A 16,967-nucleotide genomic window follows, 5' to 3' on the forward strand; every position below is an offset into this window, starting at 1 on the left:
CTTTGTTTGCCTTAATGGACGCTTTTCTCCATTAAAAAAAATTGGTTAAAAATTGTATTTTACAATAATCTGTTCAAGTAACTGCAAAGGTTCCGTGTGCAAGTTCTATTCAAATAGGTTCTATCTCAGTGAAATGCAAAGTTATCAACTGTCAGTGAGGAGGGAGAAGACACTGGAATTTGAGGTTATGAAAAACTCACCTATAACCCCTGGAAGTTGCTTGAAGAATTTTCTAGAACACTTCTCAAGAGAAGTCCCAGAAGGAACTGCAGAAACGAGGTCTCCATATTAGCAGAGGGCAGGACACCAGAGACCTTTTCTTTTTTTAAGACCATCATTTTTTAATTTAATTTTTCCCATCACCATTTATCCCCTCTATGCCCTGTTATCAACCCCCACAGTCACACACTGTTGTCCATGTCCAGGAGTCGAGAGAATTCTTAAAACAGTTTGGACTAGTCCTCTTATTCTCAGGAGGACCTACCCATGCTAAGATTCTGAGATGGAAGATGTTAAAGGAATAACACCACCTTAATTGATAACTAGCCTCTGCCTTCTAAACAGAGGAAAAGTGTAGAATACTCCTCCAGTAATGGTGAAACCGAACAAGTGCAAGGGTACATGCCCGGGTTGTGGGTTCGATCCCCAGGAGAGCACGTGCAGGAGGCAGTCCATCAATGATTCTTTCTCATCACTGATGTTTCTCTCTCTTCCTCTCTAAAATCAATTTTAAAAAATCAATGGAAACAATATTCTCAGATGAGAATTAACAACAACAACAAAAGGAACAAAGAGAAGGGAAGGAAGAAAAGCTTCATGGTAGCACGGAAGGCACGTGAAGGTGGAGTGCCACACGTCCTGAGCACAGGACAGTCCTCAGGACCTGGTGGCCGCTTTGGAAGGTATGGTGCCTGTTCTGATGATAACTTTGTGATGTCTATTTTAAAAAAAACCAGCCTCATGACATTACAGGCAGAATTTTAACTTATTAATGCCAAGCCATAAGAATAAAATAACAGCCTGGAGAGTTACTTGAAAGGCTTCAAAAATTTTTTATTTTCATAAATTAACACACATAACAGTGGGAATTTTAGAGGCACAAACTACCAAACAGAACAGGAGCTGCAGGGGCATCATGTATGCCAATGTTACCAAAAAATGTACAAAATCTCACTGAACTATTGATCGTGATAATATATAAACACGTCAGGCAGCTACTTACTGGCCAGCCCAGCCCAAGGAGATGCGGAGGCCTCTCACCAAAATTCAAATCCAATTCAGCACCAGAGAGGGACTCATGAGGACACACAACGAACAAGCATCAGATCGGACTATGCTGTGCTGGAGGGCGGACTACTCGGGGGCCCTCGCTTTACCATCGAATAGCCTTTGCTGCTCCATCTGTGGTTGGAGACCATTACATTTGATGGTGATAAAACGGAGTCTTCCTCCCCAGCCAGCCTTTTACGTAAGAAGTTCAGTTGTGGTGCAGGAGCCCTTCCCTCCCATGAGTTCAGGAAAGCTTGCTCCACATTATCTGGCCAATTATTTAGACTTTGGATACAGCCACCCACAGGGTGGTGATGAGGAGGTCCTTTCCATGATACCAGGGGAAAAGCTTACAGAAACAAAACAGGAGAATTTTAAAAGCACCAACTGCATCCACCCTCCCACCCAGGGAGCGGGAGAAAAGGACCACGGCCGAAAGTTGGTCTCTTGAGGACGCTGATGCACATGGGACTGTGAGGTGGCATTCTGGCCTGGAGACGACCGCGGGCTCCGTGTGCCACGAGGCTGCCGAAAGCTCGAGGACCCGCCCCAGCCCTGCCTCCTTGGTGCAGCTCCTGGCCTGGCGGGCAGGGACGGAGCCGTGGGGGACGGGGGGGCGGGGGGGGGGCGTGCCTGGAGGATGGGATCTGGAAGTGACCTCAGGTTGGCTCTGGCACCCATCAAGGCTCTTTCAGGCAAAAATGTGACAAAGTGTCATGATTTCACAGCTCTCGGAGGAGCGCAGAGCTTTGGGATTCACAGCATGAGTTTCTGAGCTTTTCAGGCTCCAATAAGGCAAACGCTACATGTCTTTCCACTGTACCTCCCTCAGCTGTAGCTCTCAGAGCAAGGTCAGTAAGAAAAAGTGGACATAATCTGGTTTAAAAGGTGATGAGGTATGAAGAAATGAAGCTGGAAAGGAGGCCAAAGGAACAGAGATGGGGAAGGTGCGTGGGAAAGCAAATACAGCTGTAAACTAAAAGACGAGAAAACTCCTAGTTCAAAGTCTCGGTGAAAAACTGACGGGTGAAACCCCAACTGGACCTGAGATTTCTCCTCTTTCCCACATTAATGACACTACACCAGAGTTGAGTAAGTTATGGTTAACTAGAACTCCCTGCCACTTCGGAAGGAAGTCCCCAAACTTAGGAACTGTACCAGGGCCCACCAGAACCAGACACTCGGGGCAGGCCGTGTGCCAGCAGCTAACTCACATCCCCAATCATTGGCGGGTCCCACAGGCTCTGAGGACCACCGACAGCACTGCAGCTTGCTAGCCAATGGGGAGGACAGAGGTAAGACATGTGTGCCTGAGCATGGCTAGAACCCTTCTAGCGACTTTAGGCAAGCAACGGCAAGTTCGCAGTGGTTCTTAACTTTGCGGCGGGGAAAGGCCCCAACCAGAGGGCATGCCGAGAACTTCAGGGATAGACAGGTTGGCCTCAGAGCAGCTTCTCTCCCACATTCCCAGGACGAGGAAGGAACCCACGTCTCCATTTCCTCCAATTCTCCCTTCCCAGACACCAATGTCCCAAATCACTGCTGCTGGCTCATAAAATGCCCTGCCGCTAACGGGCAAACTTGAAGTCGTAATTGTAAAGTTGGTGATACCACAGTGTGCCCATCTCAACTTCAGCCTGCAGGATGCGTGGCTACATCGCTGACTCGGCTATACCGCACGGGTGCTGGCAAACAGGGCTCTGTGGACTCACTGGGAGTTTGCAAGCTTGTCCAGCAGTACTTCCCTAAACACGTTTGGACAAGGGCACACGGCATCCCTCACCCACTCCTAAAGCAAGAAGACAGAAGCGTTAGGGGCCCTGTCCCAGGAAGGGAGAAGTACCGAGGTGAACACAGGTCGTGTCCATACAGTCTAGGGCTCTAGGCCAAGTGGATGTGCAAGGGCAGAACAGGCTCGCTCACTCAGAGCCGGGGGGAAGCCCGCTCTCTCCTGACGCTATCTGGCCTTGGCCTGAGAAGCCTCGGGGGCTCCCAGGTGTGTATGGGACTTACTAGGCGCTGTCTGAGACAGGGGCCCAAGACAGAGGTGCACTTGGTTTTTTCCGGCTCATGTCCGTCTCACTGCTCCAGTGTGGCACAGACTGTCAACCTGCAAAGGAAAGGCACATAGAGACCTCCCACCCCACCCATCTCCCCACTGACAAATGGGGAACCAAAGAAACCTAGGAGACACACCCCAGGGCGGCACCTCTCTCTCTCCTCTAGCAGCCTGGCGGCAAGTGCCTGGCGCTGGGACAGTTCCCACTGGCAGCGGCTTCTGCAGTGGCTCTGAGGAGGACAGGGAGAGGTGACCAGTGTCCTGAGGCTGTGTCTAGTACTCCATTCACCAGCCAAGGAATGTAATTCTCCGAACTCTTGTTTTGAGAGAGAGAGAGAGAGAGAGAGAGAGAGAGAGAGAGAGAGAGAGAAGGAAAAAAACACAAGGGAAGAAGGAGGCAGGGGAAGCAGGGTGCGGGCACACAGGGATTAGTGGGAAAGGAGTGAAACCTCTGGGACTGCTAACCCACACAGCATCCTTCTGCCCAGACTCCTGTGGCACAAAAGAAGACGCTCAGCAAGCACGGGCATTCTACATTTCCAGTTGGTTCGACACAGGAGCCAAGAGAACAAAGAGGTGTCCTCAGAGGGGCCGGCCGGCCGTGGGATTTCGTGATCCCACCGCAAGAACACACCACTGAGCTTCAACCGCGGCGGCCCCTCCCCACTCTCAGGGCCGGCTGCTCCGACAGCTGCAAACACACTGGTCGGCCTCTACCACCGCCTATACTGTTGTTCCCAACTTTGTTACATTCCAACACTTCAGATAAAATCCATTAAAAGACCACACCCAACCATCACACTTTAAAAATGATTGGGAGAGAAACCTGCTCTTACTTCCGTCATTAAAATTAATACGTCTACTTAGCACGCAAGAATGAGAACCCAGATGAAAAAAGTACTCCCTCTAATGAACTGCAGAGAGAGAGATGGGGAAGGGATTGCTGAAACACGTGGATGGAAAAGTGTCTCCACTGTCCCAGACCATGCAGATACACTGGGTCAAACACCTACCATCTATTCTGCAGACATGTATTATCTTTCTCCTCAATGTCTTAAAAAATTGTTTTAAAAATCACATTTAAAGGCTCTGAACATGCAGCAATTTAAAAAAAAAGGAATAAAACAAATGAAAATAACACCACAACGTTAAAAAGTGCAACTTACTCTGAATGGGGCCTGGACGGCCCCTCTGGCACTGGTGACCCACAGTCACAGAGGGGAGGAAAAAATGATGGGAAAACACACACACACACACACACGCACACGCACATACACACACGCACACGCGCGCGCGCACACGCATACACACACACATATACCCCAGGTTCTGGGCAGACGGACTCAAAGGATTAGAAAACACCACAGGCTCATCGTTCCTCAGCTACGAAATGAGCTGTGAGGCCTCTCAGGCGAGGACGCCAGGCCCCCTCCCTAGGCAACATCTGAGCAATCTTGGTCTAGCACCACCGTAAACAGCGTGGAACTTTCACAGGGACGTGCCAGTGCTGGAGTCCTTGGAATCTAGTGTTGTCGAAGGTGCGCTGCGCCTTCCTCTGTGGATGACAGAGTGTGGGAGGCGGCGGCCCGATGTCACTCAGGACCACTTCCAGGAGGAAGGGCGCTTTCCTGAGGTTCCAGATCAGCAGTAGAAGTAGAGGGCCCTCTGCCACCAGTTTCTAAAGAGGCTGCACCTTGAAGCAGTAAAAATCCATGGATTGCAATTTGAGTGGTTTGGGCACTGGGCAAACTGATGCAACCTCTTCCCAGGAGGCCTGGGAAATCTAACATTGAGACGCCCCAACCAAACTGCTTCTCAACACCCAGGTGATGGCTCCTCTTCCTCTTCCTTGGCAAAGAAGGTCTCCAGTTCCATTAGTTTCTGTATCAAAAGGGCATCCAGCTCTCGACTCTGCAGGGCTGCCTTCTGGGCTCTGGTGAAGCTGCCTGTCACTTTGACCTTCCCACGAGCTCTCCTCTTTCTTGGGACAGTAAAATCCTGAAACTCGAGAACTCGCTTCCTCTTCTGTTGGCTGATGGAGATTAGCGTACCATTTCGTTCCTTAGGTTCCTCAAAGATGGTCTCTAAGCACCTAAGAATGGAACACAAAACAATCACCAACACACCAACTCAAGGCCACACTTCTAGTCAACAGGGGCTGAGAGCTGTTTGCACCAACTCCCTAGGCAACTATTTCCTCTGGCCAGTATCTTTTTTTTAAATTTTTACGTGTGTGTGTGTGTGTTTTTTCCAACTATATCAGGGTATAACTGAGAACTACAATTGTAAGATATTTAAAAGCATAATACTGTGATTTGATATAACTGCACACTGGTAAAGGATTCACACATTGGGGTTAACACACTCATCACCTCAGATATTTACTTTTGGGGGGATGGGAATACAGTCCAATGACTTGAACTGAATTTAGACCCAAAGACAGCCAAGTAAAACCTTTTCTGTGTTCGGAATCATATGCAATATCAGTGATTATTAGTCCAAAAGACAGCCAGCATATTCAGTAAAAACTCCAGTACAAACTAAAAGGAGACTACATTTTCTGTATTAACTAACCCAATACACATTTCTTTCCCATCCCACCACCGACCCCAATTCAAATGCTGGGAACTAAAAGCAACAATTCTAGTAATTTCCAAGGCCTGACATGGGAAGAACTGAGCATACCCTGTCTGCAGTTAAAGAACTAGAGATTTACATCGATCATGTCAGAAGCCCTCCCCATGTATTACTGCCTACTCATATGTACCTACCTGTTTGCAGGAGGAGACTTATAATTCTTGTTGGTATATATTTCTTCCAAACTGAACTCCTTTTTCTTTAACCTGAAATGAGAACAAAATGTTTGTCTCTTACAAGAGATAAGATTGGCTTCCTAACTCTGTCCATTAATTTACTTTCGACCTTTCTGTAGTATGTTTTAGATGCGTTTCATGTGAACATATACTGGATTTTCCCCCCAGGCTGCCATTCTCCAAAGTTATGAAATGTAGCTCATTTATCCTTATTGGGAATGATACAGCTGAATCCATAACTATTTTCTAAACTTACTGCTTCTTTTTCTTCTCCTCAACTGACACCTCCCCCCGCCCCCGCCGCACTTGCTGCTGTCTCCCTTGCAGCCCATCTCCTGGCCTGGAAATCGTACACTCTTCTATTCTTTCAGTGGTTGGCAAGAATTTTATGAGTATATTGAACATAGAAACTAAAGTGCATCAATATTTTTACCCTTCTCCCAACAACACAAGGACCCTGGAACACGATAGACCCTGGATCTATCGAAATCAGATCAGTACTGCCCCAATTTATGTTATCAGTGCTCTATTTTGTCTCCTTTTTTATTTTGTATTTATCTGATGAAGAAATCAGGTAATCTGGATTCCCCAGTCAAGATTTTTTTACTTGATTCCATCTACATGGTGTCATTTGACATGCTTCTTTGACCTAAACATATGGGAATACTATAGATGTTTCCTATAGACAGGCAATTAAATATAGAGGCATAATCAGATTAAGGTGTGTTTGGCTAGGAAGACTTTTAGATGGTGCTGTATGCTTCCATCACAAGGGACATGACCCCTGTTTTCACCCTTTTTGTGCTATTGATAGCCACTGAAAAACACTGACAGATTGAGACAGATTTACTGTTCTTTACCAGGCTCAAACCCGCAACCTTGGTATTATCAGAGGATGCTCTAAACCAACTGAGCTACCCAGCCAGAACTGCTTTTCGGAAATTTTAAAAAATATATATTTTTTTTATTGACTTCAGAATGGAAGGGAGAGGGAGAGAGAAATAGAAAAATCAATGATGACAGAGAATCATCAATCAGCTGCCTCCTGCCCATCCCACACTGGGGATCGGTCCAAAACCCAGGCATGTGCCCTGATCAGAAATTGAACCATGACCTCCTAGTTCAGGGATCGAAGCTCAACCATTGAGTCATGCCAGCCAGGCTGGTTTTCAGAACTTTTATCTACAAGGTAGAATACATCCAATTCTGAATCCTATTTTATTCTAGTAATGATCAATAATAGAATTATAAGATAAAAATACAGTAAGATGAAAACCACATGGGAAAAGTGAAACATGAATCATGATCATAGTAATAATTAACTATTAATTGCGTATGTGTTGTGTGAACCAGTATAATAGCTACAGTACATTTTTTTGGAATCTCTATTAGACTTTACAGCAACCTTGAGTGTTGGGAATTCTTACTCACATTTTACAGAAAAGTTTCTAGAAGCTCAGGAAGGTTATTAAATAACTTGCCTGGGGTGACTTCAGGGACCATGCTAGGCTTCTATTTGCCAATGAGAAATGAAGGAGTGAGAGCCACTACATGAAAATAGAGCTCTGGAGGTCTTTAAAAAATGTTTCAATTGTCATAATGTGTCCGTGTAACACAAAAAATTGGATTCAGGCTAAATACATAATTGGGAATCTGTTTTTTCTCCCCTCTTCACTTTATAGGATTAGCAATGGTCTCTGTCATAAAAAAATAAATATTTAGAGCCCTAGCCGGTTTGGCTCAGTGGATGGAGTGTTGGCCTGTGGACCGAAGGGTCCCAGGTTCAATTCTAGTCACAGTCATGTACCTCAGTTGTAGGTTCCTCTACAGCCCGAGCCCTGGTCGGGTCTCGTGCAGGAGGCAACTGATCGATGTGTTTCTCTCACATCGATGTTTCTCTCTGTCTTTCCTTCTCCCACTCTCCCTAAAAATCAATGGAAAAATACCCTTGGGTGAGGATTAACAAAATAAATAAATAAATAAAATGACCAAATGGTTTATGACATGTGTTGGTCCAGTTTAAAAATAAAAATAATAAATCTTTAGAAACAAAATCTTTTAAGGCTATAAGTAGACCATAACATGATCTGGTATTTTCGAAAAAAATTTTAAAAATTTAATTCTTTCCTTCATAACATTTAGGCCCCTTCCCAGTTTTGTGCACAGAATGTTGTGAGCTTGAGCTGTGGGGTCAGGTAAGACCTGTGTGAGACAGAAACCACCTGTGTCATGACTGGCACTATGGCCTACCAGGTTCCTAACCCAGGAAGCTCAGCACACTTACCTACACCTGGGGTGACAACAGTGTTTTCCTCCCAGCACCACTGAAGGGAAAACAGAGAGAGTATGCACCCAAAGGGTGCATGGTGAGCTCAATGGTGAGCTCAATGCAGACGATTAGGAGTGTGGTGACATACCTCTGCACATAAGTCTCTGGCCACACTGCCAACGAATATTCTTGGGTCAACCTCAGGAGTAAAATAGCTCAAGAGTATACTAGTAGATCACTAAAAGGTCATTGTATTATGCCAAACGATTTTCCAAAAGAGTGAAGCTATGTGCGTTAGGGAAAGAGCTCACCTTTTGGGGCGAGGGAGGCCCATGGGGGTAAGATTAGGGTCTGGCTTAGGAATGGTTTTCCGGATGCGAATCTGTGAGACTTTCTTTGGCCTCTTCTCTGGCTCAGCCTATTTTTAAGGGTTAAAAAGAAAGATACGTCAAGTTGTAAGATGTTTTAAAAAATATAAAGTCCCTTTTTTCACCCTCAAGATAGCACACCCTCCATTTACAGATGACTCTAATAAGTAGTTTATGACAAAGCTTCCCCTGCTACTCCTGCCACCAGTGTTTTCAGCAACTATCCTACTTTATATTAAAAGAGAACCCTTTCATTATCTGTTGGAGACAGCAGATACTGCAAAACTGAAAAATGCCGTCATTCACTCATCCTCTTTGAATGCATGAAGCAGCGCTGTGGTCTAATTCTCTAAACAGTGTTAAATTCTGTCATTAAGAAAAAAAGACCCAGAAAACAATGTAGATTAAGAGCTCCAGGGTAGCCTGCAGTGGACAAACAGAAACCTCTTCTTGGTACTCTCCAGGACTCAGCTGAAGCTAAAGGTGGCAAGTAAAGGCAGTCAGGGCCCATGTGTACCTATCACGTGATCTGTCCTCATCGATGGCCATCTCCAGTGCCTCTGCCACCTGACCCCGGAGCACTTCACACTCACCTCTTTCTGCTCTGGAGGGCTGCTCTGTGGACAGGGGCGCGCTGCTGTCACACCATCCAGTTCATCTAACCCAGGAACCGGGAACTCAGAGGCTGACAGCAGGAGCTTGCCGACAGCCGAGTCTGTTACCAAGCACGACTTTGGTACCAGGGCAGGGAAGGGAGGCTCTAGCCTAGCAGCACCGAGAGAAAAACACAAGAGAAAGGATTGGACTCACTTTCTACCTCAGCACATTCAACTTAACTCCCAGACTAGGTTGAAGCCTTTTGCCAGCAATGACATTTCAACCTGATCTCTAGTCACATCTGGACATAGCCTGTATCTGTGTATATAAAAATTTACAAGAATGTGGTCAATCCATTTCATTGGTATGGAGCGATAAAATAAGGAAAAAGTAGTGAATAAGGAAAAATGTAAAAAGGAACAGATTTTTTGGAAGGGAGAAGACATTTAGTGAACGAAACAAATGAAATGTAGGCAGATGAGATCAATCCCACCCAGGCACTGAAGTTGAGCTAAATGACCAAAAATAGCTTGAGAGGGAACTTACAGTATAATGAGCTGGCTAAGTGATTTTGATTTCCCCCCCTTATTTGGTATTGATTACATATTCTTAGTTGTTACTTATAATAAAACACATTTGAATCTAAGATTCAATCTGGTTTAGAAGAAAAACAAAAGCTCAGAATCACACCAGGCCTGATCCACAACATCCGCTACCATATTCTCTCTCTCTGTCCCTCTCTCTCTCACACACACACACACACACACGCACACACACGCACACTCACTCACTCCGCAAGTCCTCATGCGCCAGCACCATTGGACTTACCTCATCTGACCGCCACTGGTGTTGTAAGTAGCTTCCATGCCTGGAAGAGGCACATACGGTAACATGGTGTGGCTGAAGCGAAACAAAAGTACACGAGCAATAGGTTAGGGCAGTGGAACAACAGAAAACGTTTTCATGTCATTATGGGTTTAGCACATGACGGTCAATTAGAGCCCCAGGAAGATAAGAAATGTCAGTCACTCAGAAAGATGACAATCTCCCAGTTGGGAGCACTTCATTTATGTGCTCATCACTGGAATGGAGGCCGGCGGACAGGGAGATGATTTTCTCACTTAGATGGAAAGAAGGTAGAAATAAGCAGAGGACAGTAAGAGAAAGGAGGAGAAAAGAATCATATGGGCAACATAAAACATGTTTAAAGTCTCTATTTACTCAAAGGGTTACAAACGGGAGGATGTATCTATTACATCTAAAGCAGATCTTTAGGGATATAACTCTCAATTCTTTTTCTTTAACTTTCAATTAGAAGGTAAAATGATACTGGTGAAATTATTTTCCAAGTGGTCAAACCACAATAACTCTCTTCCAAGTTCATGTAAAATTCTATAAATTCTGCAACTATAGTATGTAAATGCCAATCTTTGAAGCCTTTCTGTTCCAGAAAGAAATGCAAAGGTTCACAAACCAGATTTGGTGACGCCTATGTAATTAACTTGTTAAAAAAGTATTTCTTCGTATCCTTTACACACCAAACTCTGAATTAGGTGCTGGCTATATAATACTTTGTGAACAAGTTATAGTTACAAGCCATTATTTGTCACTACTTAACTTGTCATGTTGTTCTGTTCAGAGTAGGGACAAGAGGAGAAAAGACATTCAAAAGATTTGATGGTTTGCAGAATGAATGGGAACAAAGAATGGCACCAAATAAAGTATTCGGCAGGAAATTAGAGGGGTCTGCATTTAAATTACTGCCCCATTTTCTCAGCAGAGACTGGGCAAGGTATAAACAGAATGCAGACACAGCTCCCAATAGCCCGGCATATCCAGCAGTGGCCCTCCCTCTCCCTGATGGCAGGCAGCAAAGACGGAACACTTACAAAGAACAGGGGACAGTTTACCTGCTTGTGATGTCCAGAGTTGGCGGTCGCTTGCTGTGAGTGGAATGCAGGGCAGAGGTTTCGAAGGGGCAGGCAGAAGGCCCATGCTGGCTCCAAACGGACAGCACTCGGCCCACCGAATAGGGCAGGGAACAGAAGACCTTGTCTGCTATGGAGGCTGGAGACCTTAACCCCCTCAAGCCCTGTGTAAACTGAGTCATGAAGAGCCTCTGCATGGTAGGCATGTGACTGGAGAAGCTCCGTTTTTTTGTCCAGATTCGGTAACATCCCGGGGAACAAAGTGCTAGGAGAGTGTGAAGGCCAAGGACAGAGCAGCCTGTTCTGGTCTGGACTATGGCGGTGCCTCCGTAGTCTTGGAGAGGAGCTGGAGGCTGTGGAGGAGCCTGGGAATGTGCCTGAGCATGGAGGCCAGTGTCTTCCCTGAATGTGGCCATCCCAGGGCAACCATGGGACAAGAAGAAGGAAAAGGTCCACTTGGGAGGTTGAGGACAAGGGGTGGCCTCCCCTAAGGCAAGCCTCGCCGGAGCACAGTGCTCAGGAAAAGTCCGTGGGGCCTCAGGCATGCACTCGGAGCCTGATTTCACGTGAAAGGATATGGGGACGATTCCAGAACCGAACAGCAGCAATGGCATCTTGTTGCTCAAATCTATGAAGCTCATTTTGATGGCTTCGAGTGGATAAAGGGTCAAGGTTTTATTGTTAGGCCTCCTATCCCATCCGCTAGCTGTCAAATATGGATTCAGCTGCATCATAGTGTCTGAAAATCCATCCAGGAGCTTTTTACATCGGAGCCGCTTGTAGCTTTTAGCCACTGGGAGGAGTTCAGAAGAACACCGCCGATACCTTAGTTTGTGGGTCTTTGAGGCTGGGGCCAGCCTGGAGGCAAGGACGGATAGCTTGCTGAGTAAGGCTGATTCTTTGGTGGGCTTCCTGACGGTCAGGCTCCTTAAGAGATGGCACGGAGTAGCCTTCTGCTTTGGTATGTTCCTAACTAGGCTCCCGCTAGGTACTGTGTCGGGTTCCAGTCGTGCGGGTGCAGACAGAGCAGGTGAGCTGAGAAGTCTGTGTGCTTTTGTGGGGATGGTCTCAGAGGAATTCTTTAAAAAGGCAGAATTCCTGATTTTACTTATTTTCCTCCCGATGCTGACTTGCTCCTGACAGGGAACTTTCTTACACGCCCGATGCGGCTGCTTCTTGAAGGGAAGCACTCCTTTCTGATGGGAAGTGTTCCCAAAGGCGCCGTGTACTTCGTAACACCTAGCAGAGCTGGGGGCTTGGGATTTCTGGGGGACACTATGAAGGCAAGGACCTATGCACAACTCAATGTCCTTTTTTAATGGATGACGTAATTTCTCCTCCTTTGGGTCTTTCAACTTCTGAAGCCGTGTGGTAATGTTACCCTGGGCCAGCTGTGCTGGGGTGACTTCTTTCATCCTGGTGTACTCACATTTGTAATCCTTAGGTTGGTTCTGATTTTGCGCTTCATCTGATAACATATTAGATGATGTACATGGTTCCAATAGTGTATGTGCTTCTTTCTGATGTTCATATCCCTCTGCCTTCTGCAACATGGAGTCCAAATCCCTCTGGCTTTGCTGTTCTTCAGCGTCACCATACATCCTCAGGGATTTACAGTGTGTCTGAGAAATCTCACTCCTGTCATCACCATGACCATCTTCTCTGGTAATCCTCTCGTCAGATTCCTCCCCAACAGGTACGTGATCTGGTGGTCCCCTCTGATCTTCTTTGGCTTCTTCCCCTTTCACTTTAGTTTCTGTTTCCATCATCAAAGGCAAAATTTTCATACTGATGTCAATGCTGTTTCCTTCGCCGGGATTACTCCTATTCCTTGGTATTTCTTCCTTCATCTCAGGCGGGACTGTGCAATCCTCTAAATTTTCACAAAGCATTTCACCATCTTTTGGTTTAAAAATATTTTTCTTGTCAGTTTCTTCACTTTTAACATTAGCTTCTGATGCTTCTTGAGCAGATAGACACAATGGCATTATCTCAATGGATTTCAGGCTCTCTGGGAGAACCGAGTTCTCATCTTGGTGTCTTCTAGACACCAACTCTTCTGAGGAAATTCCAAAGATATTTTCCTTGTCAAACTCAGAATGTATTTCTAGTCTTGATTTTTCAATCATTTCTTGTGTTTCTCTCAGAGATGCTTCTTTAACTTGCTGTTCATGATGACTATGATTTAAAGACACATTTACTCCATCCAATATTCTTGTATTTGGTTCATGATCTGCAATAGACTCTATCTCATTGGCACAAGGGTCTGGATGCACTTCCATTTCACTATCGTTTAACGATCTGCAAACTTTCTCTTCACATGATTTTTTTATTTCAAGAGATTCTGCTGCAGAGGAAGTAGCATCTGGGAATTCTGAATCCTGGTCAATCTGTCCTGTAAATGCAGCATTCAAGTCTCCTCTCTGAGACAGGGCACTCCTTGAGGTTTCAATTAATGCCAGTCCACCTTGCCGCACACCACCAAGTGTGTCCAGCATGCCTTCTCTAGGCTTATTATTACAGTTTGTGCAGGCGATGTCTACCATACCATCTGTGGACTTACCAAAACTAGAAATCCTTTCAAAGCCTCCTTTCAAATAGCCTTTCTTCCGACTACCACCAGACAATGAGTTGTTATTGCCGGAACTGAACGGCAGATTCTTCTGGTTACAGCTTTCCCCTGTGTTAGGCTCTGTGATGGTCTGTCTCTGGTCATTACCTAGTGTCCCCTTAGCTGGTTTATCTTCACTTCTGTACTCATCTGGTCTGTCTGGGTTACTCCGGTAGTCAAGGACTTCATCTGTCTTCTGATCAAGAGTTTTAACTGCTTGACTCATGTTTTTAAAACTGGAGCACTTAGCAGGAGACAGCTCCAATCGTTTTTCAGGATTTGGAATGTTTATAGATTGGTTTGGCTCTTGTGTGGCACAATCAGAGTTGTTATATTTATAAAACACAGTCTCTTTGGGTATATCCTGTTCCTTTAATTCTAGCCCTTCCTCACTGGGTTGGATGTGATTGGTGCCGTGAATGGTTCTGTTGGAAGCTTCACTATTTAACATACCTACTGTCCTTTCGTTTCTGATCTTATCTCCTGGAAGGCTGCCCTTCGTTTCTCTTCCATTAAGTTCACTTCCCTCTGATGTACAACTCACTTTATGGGTGGTTCTTTCCACGGAGTCTTCTCTTCCTGGGGAATAGTGATGGCTGTGCTGAAATGCATTTTCATGGTTGATCATCAGTGAGTTTTCACCTTCCAGGATGATTCTTCTAGACTCATAAGCAGCACACGCAGAACACGTGCTCTCCCCTGGTGCATTTTCCCCTACACAATGGCAGCTAGAGAGATGCTGAGGTTGAACACTCTGACAATCCATGACAGAGACCTCTGGAGACAAGACCGCTACTTCTTTCTTACATGAGAGAAGTCTGGAATGTAGGTCTTCTGTTCCTGAATCAGCCATTTCGTTTTTTCTTTGCAGGCTTCCTGGTTTGATATTTAAGGTGAAATTGTTTGATGAGGCACCACAGGTTTTGTCACCTGGTGGAGAGATATCTTTCATTTTTGTCTTCATGGGGATGGTTTGGATATCAGTAAGGACACTGGCTCCATCCTCTAATGGAGGGTGATGGCTCTGTTGGGAATCCTCGCTTAGTGCTAAAGGCAACTCTTTGTCAGTTGACAATGTCGCATGATCTTGAGAATTAAGGGACACTTGATTTAAAACACATTCACTTTCTATTTTGTCTAGAACTAGTTCATCAGTAGAGGGACGTTCATTCAACTCACAGGCAATGCTCTGTTCATCTGAATGTGGAATACTGTCCTGTGAGATCTGTACAGATTTTTCTGACTCAGGTCTGCAACCAAATTCTAGAGATGGTAATAGCTGAGCAGCACCTTTCTTGGGTTTTGATTCCTCATTTACAAGACTTATCTGGTCCTCTGGCATTAAACTCACATGGGCTTTTTTTTCAATCATAAAGTCATTATATGATGCTTCATTTAACTGGGTGTCACCTTCCAGATTTCTCTGGGTGCTGACTAAGGAGTTAGGGTCTTTACTGTAAATCTTTTCACTTAACATACCAGGCTTGATAGTGGTTGTCTGTTTTGGCTCTTCGGTCTGCATGGAGAAGGAAAAACTGCTCTCTTCAGAGTGTCTGCCTGGATGGCTTATATTAGTAAAAGTTTCTCTATGGCCCTCAGGGTCTGTTAAGCTAACTTGTATGTCTGAAGTGATATTCAAATCTGTTTTTTTAAACGTGACTTCCGTGGCTTTGGGAAAAGACTTGGGGATTAGAGAACTGGAGCTGTCTGTGTGGATACTGCCTTGAACGCAATAGTTATCGTGGACATTTTCTTCTGGGGAGGCAACAGTCTTTTTTTCTCCAGAACAAGGACCACCAGCATCCTCTTCTGGTTGCTTGGCATTAACAAGAAAGAATTCCCCTCTTTCAGAGCTGAAGTTCACACACTGTTCTTCATTTTCTTCTCTAGAAGCCAAGTTCTTGCTTTGAGCGTCACCATCAAAACAGGAATTCTCTGTCTTTTCAGCAGATCTCTTTAGCAAGCCATCACCTGCAAAACTACATTTTTCTAAGGATGCTGTTCTGGATTCTGGACCAGATAAACTTGATTTGAAACAGGAAACTTCAGAATTTTTTCCTAAGGGTTCTACAACTACATTTCTCATGGGTCTGGGACTGCCATGAGCAGAACCGTGTTTTTCATTATGGTGGCCAACAATCTGGTGGTGATTGTCATCTGCTTCACAGACAAGGCTTAACTTACACAACTCTTCCTTCCCATTGTCCACTTTGCAAATGGCACTGTTCCCTGGTAATAATGACAACGAAGAAGAACAAGTTTTTAATTCTTCACATACTTTTTCTTTAGGAGTTGCTTCTGTTAATCCAGGGTTCGCAGAGTTTAAAGGCTCTAGGGAAACGAATGTGCTGGTTTCTGAAACCTCACCACTGGTCATGATTTTGTCTACTTCTGGGGACTCGCTGCGCCCAGCCGAGAGATCTTTACTCACATTGCCATTCTTGTGTCCATCATTATTATCTGTCTGAGTCCCATTGACCTTCATACCTTGTACTTGTTTAGTAGATTTTAACAGAGTTTCAGTTGTAATTTGTACATTTCCTTCTGCACAAAAGAAATAATCCAAATCAGCATGTAATCATAAAAAATAAATTCATGAAGGCAGAGCAAAGTAATCATGCAACAAACAACAAAAACGCCCAACTCAGAAGAAGAATTGCAAAGTCAGTGCCCGATGCCATTGGTTTTGTTCTTCTCTGCAGAGTATGACAGAGGCCAAAAGTGTGCCTGACTGGAAGAGGTAATGAAGTGTTACTTAACTGTACCTACTTAGCAGGACCGAGGACGACAACAAAAGACATGCCTAGTTCAGAGTCCTAAGCAGCTTCCATTCTAAAACATTAACAAAGCAGACTCACAATATAACAGCTTATATTATTATTAGATGACTACCTTCTCACTACTTAAATAAATACTAAAGAAGTCCTTGATCGGTTACCTCAGCCGAAATACCTGGAATAATAGCTACAAGACTGGTCATAAGCTGGTAATCACTGAAACTGAGTGAGGTACACGGGGGTTTAGTATGCTCTCCACTTTCGAAAAAATTTTCA

General features: G+C 45.0%; 1 protein-coding gene across 4 annotated transcripts in view; it reads right to left on the bottom strand.

The window, feature by feature from the left end:
• Window positions 1–1,032: 1,032 nt before the first annotated feature.
• The window catches only part of PRR14L (proline rich 14 like), a 28,994-nt gene continuing 13,059 nt past the window's right edge, over window positions 1,033–16,967 (bottom strand). For 3 of the 4 annotated variants that reach the window (XM_059676571.1, XM_059676570.1, XM_059676573.1), the window contains 6 exons: window positions 11,286–16,458; window positions 10,204–10,275; window positions 9,372–9,543; window positions 8,722–8,828; window positions 6,100–6,171; window positions 1,033–5,420 (listed from right to left, as the gene is read on the bottom strand). In XM_059676571.1, coding sequence (XP_059532554.1) covers window positions 5,144–5,420; window positions 6,100–6,171; window positions 8,722–8,828; window positions 9,372–9,543; window positions 10,204–10,275; window positions 11,286–16,458 — 5,873 coding nt within the window. In that variant the 3' untranslated portion in view covers window positions 1,033–5,143. The remainder of the gene's footprint in view (window positions 5,421–6,099; window positions 6,172–8,721; window positions 8,829–9,371; window positions 9,544–10,203; window positions 10,276–11,285; window positions 16,459–16,967) is intronic. The other variant, XM_059676572.1, reaches the window with a different exon arrangement.

This window comes from Myotis daubentonii, chromosome 19 (assembly GCF_963259705.1).
Source record: "Myotis daubentonii chromosome 19, mMyoDau2.1, whole genome shotgun sequence".
Taxonomy (NCBI): Eukaryota; Metazoa; Chordata; class Mammalia; order Chiroptera; family Vespertilionidae; genus Myotis; species Myotis daubentonii.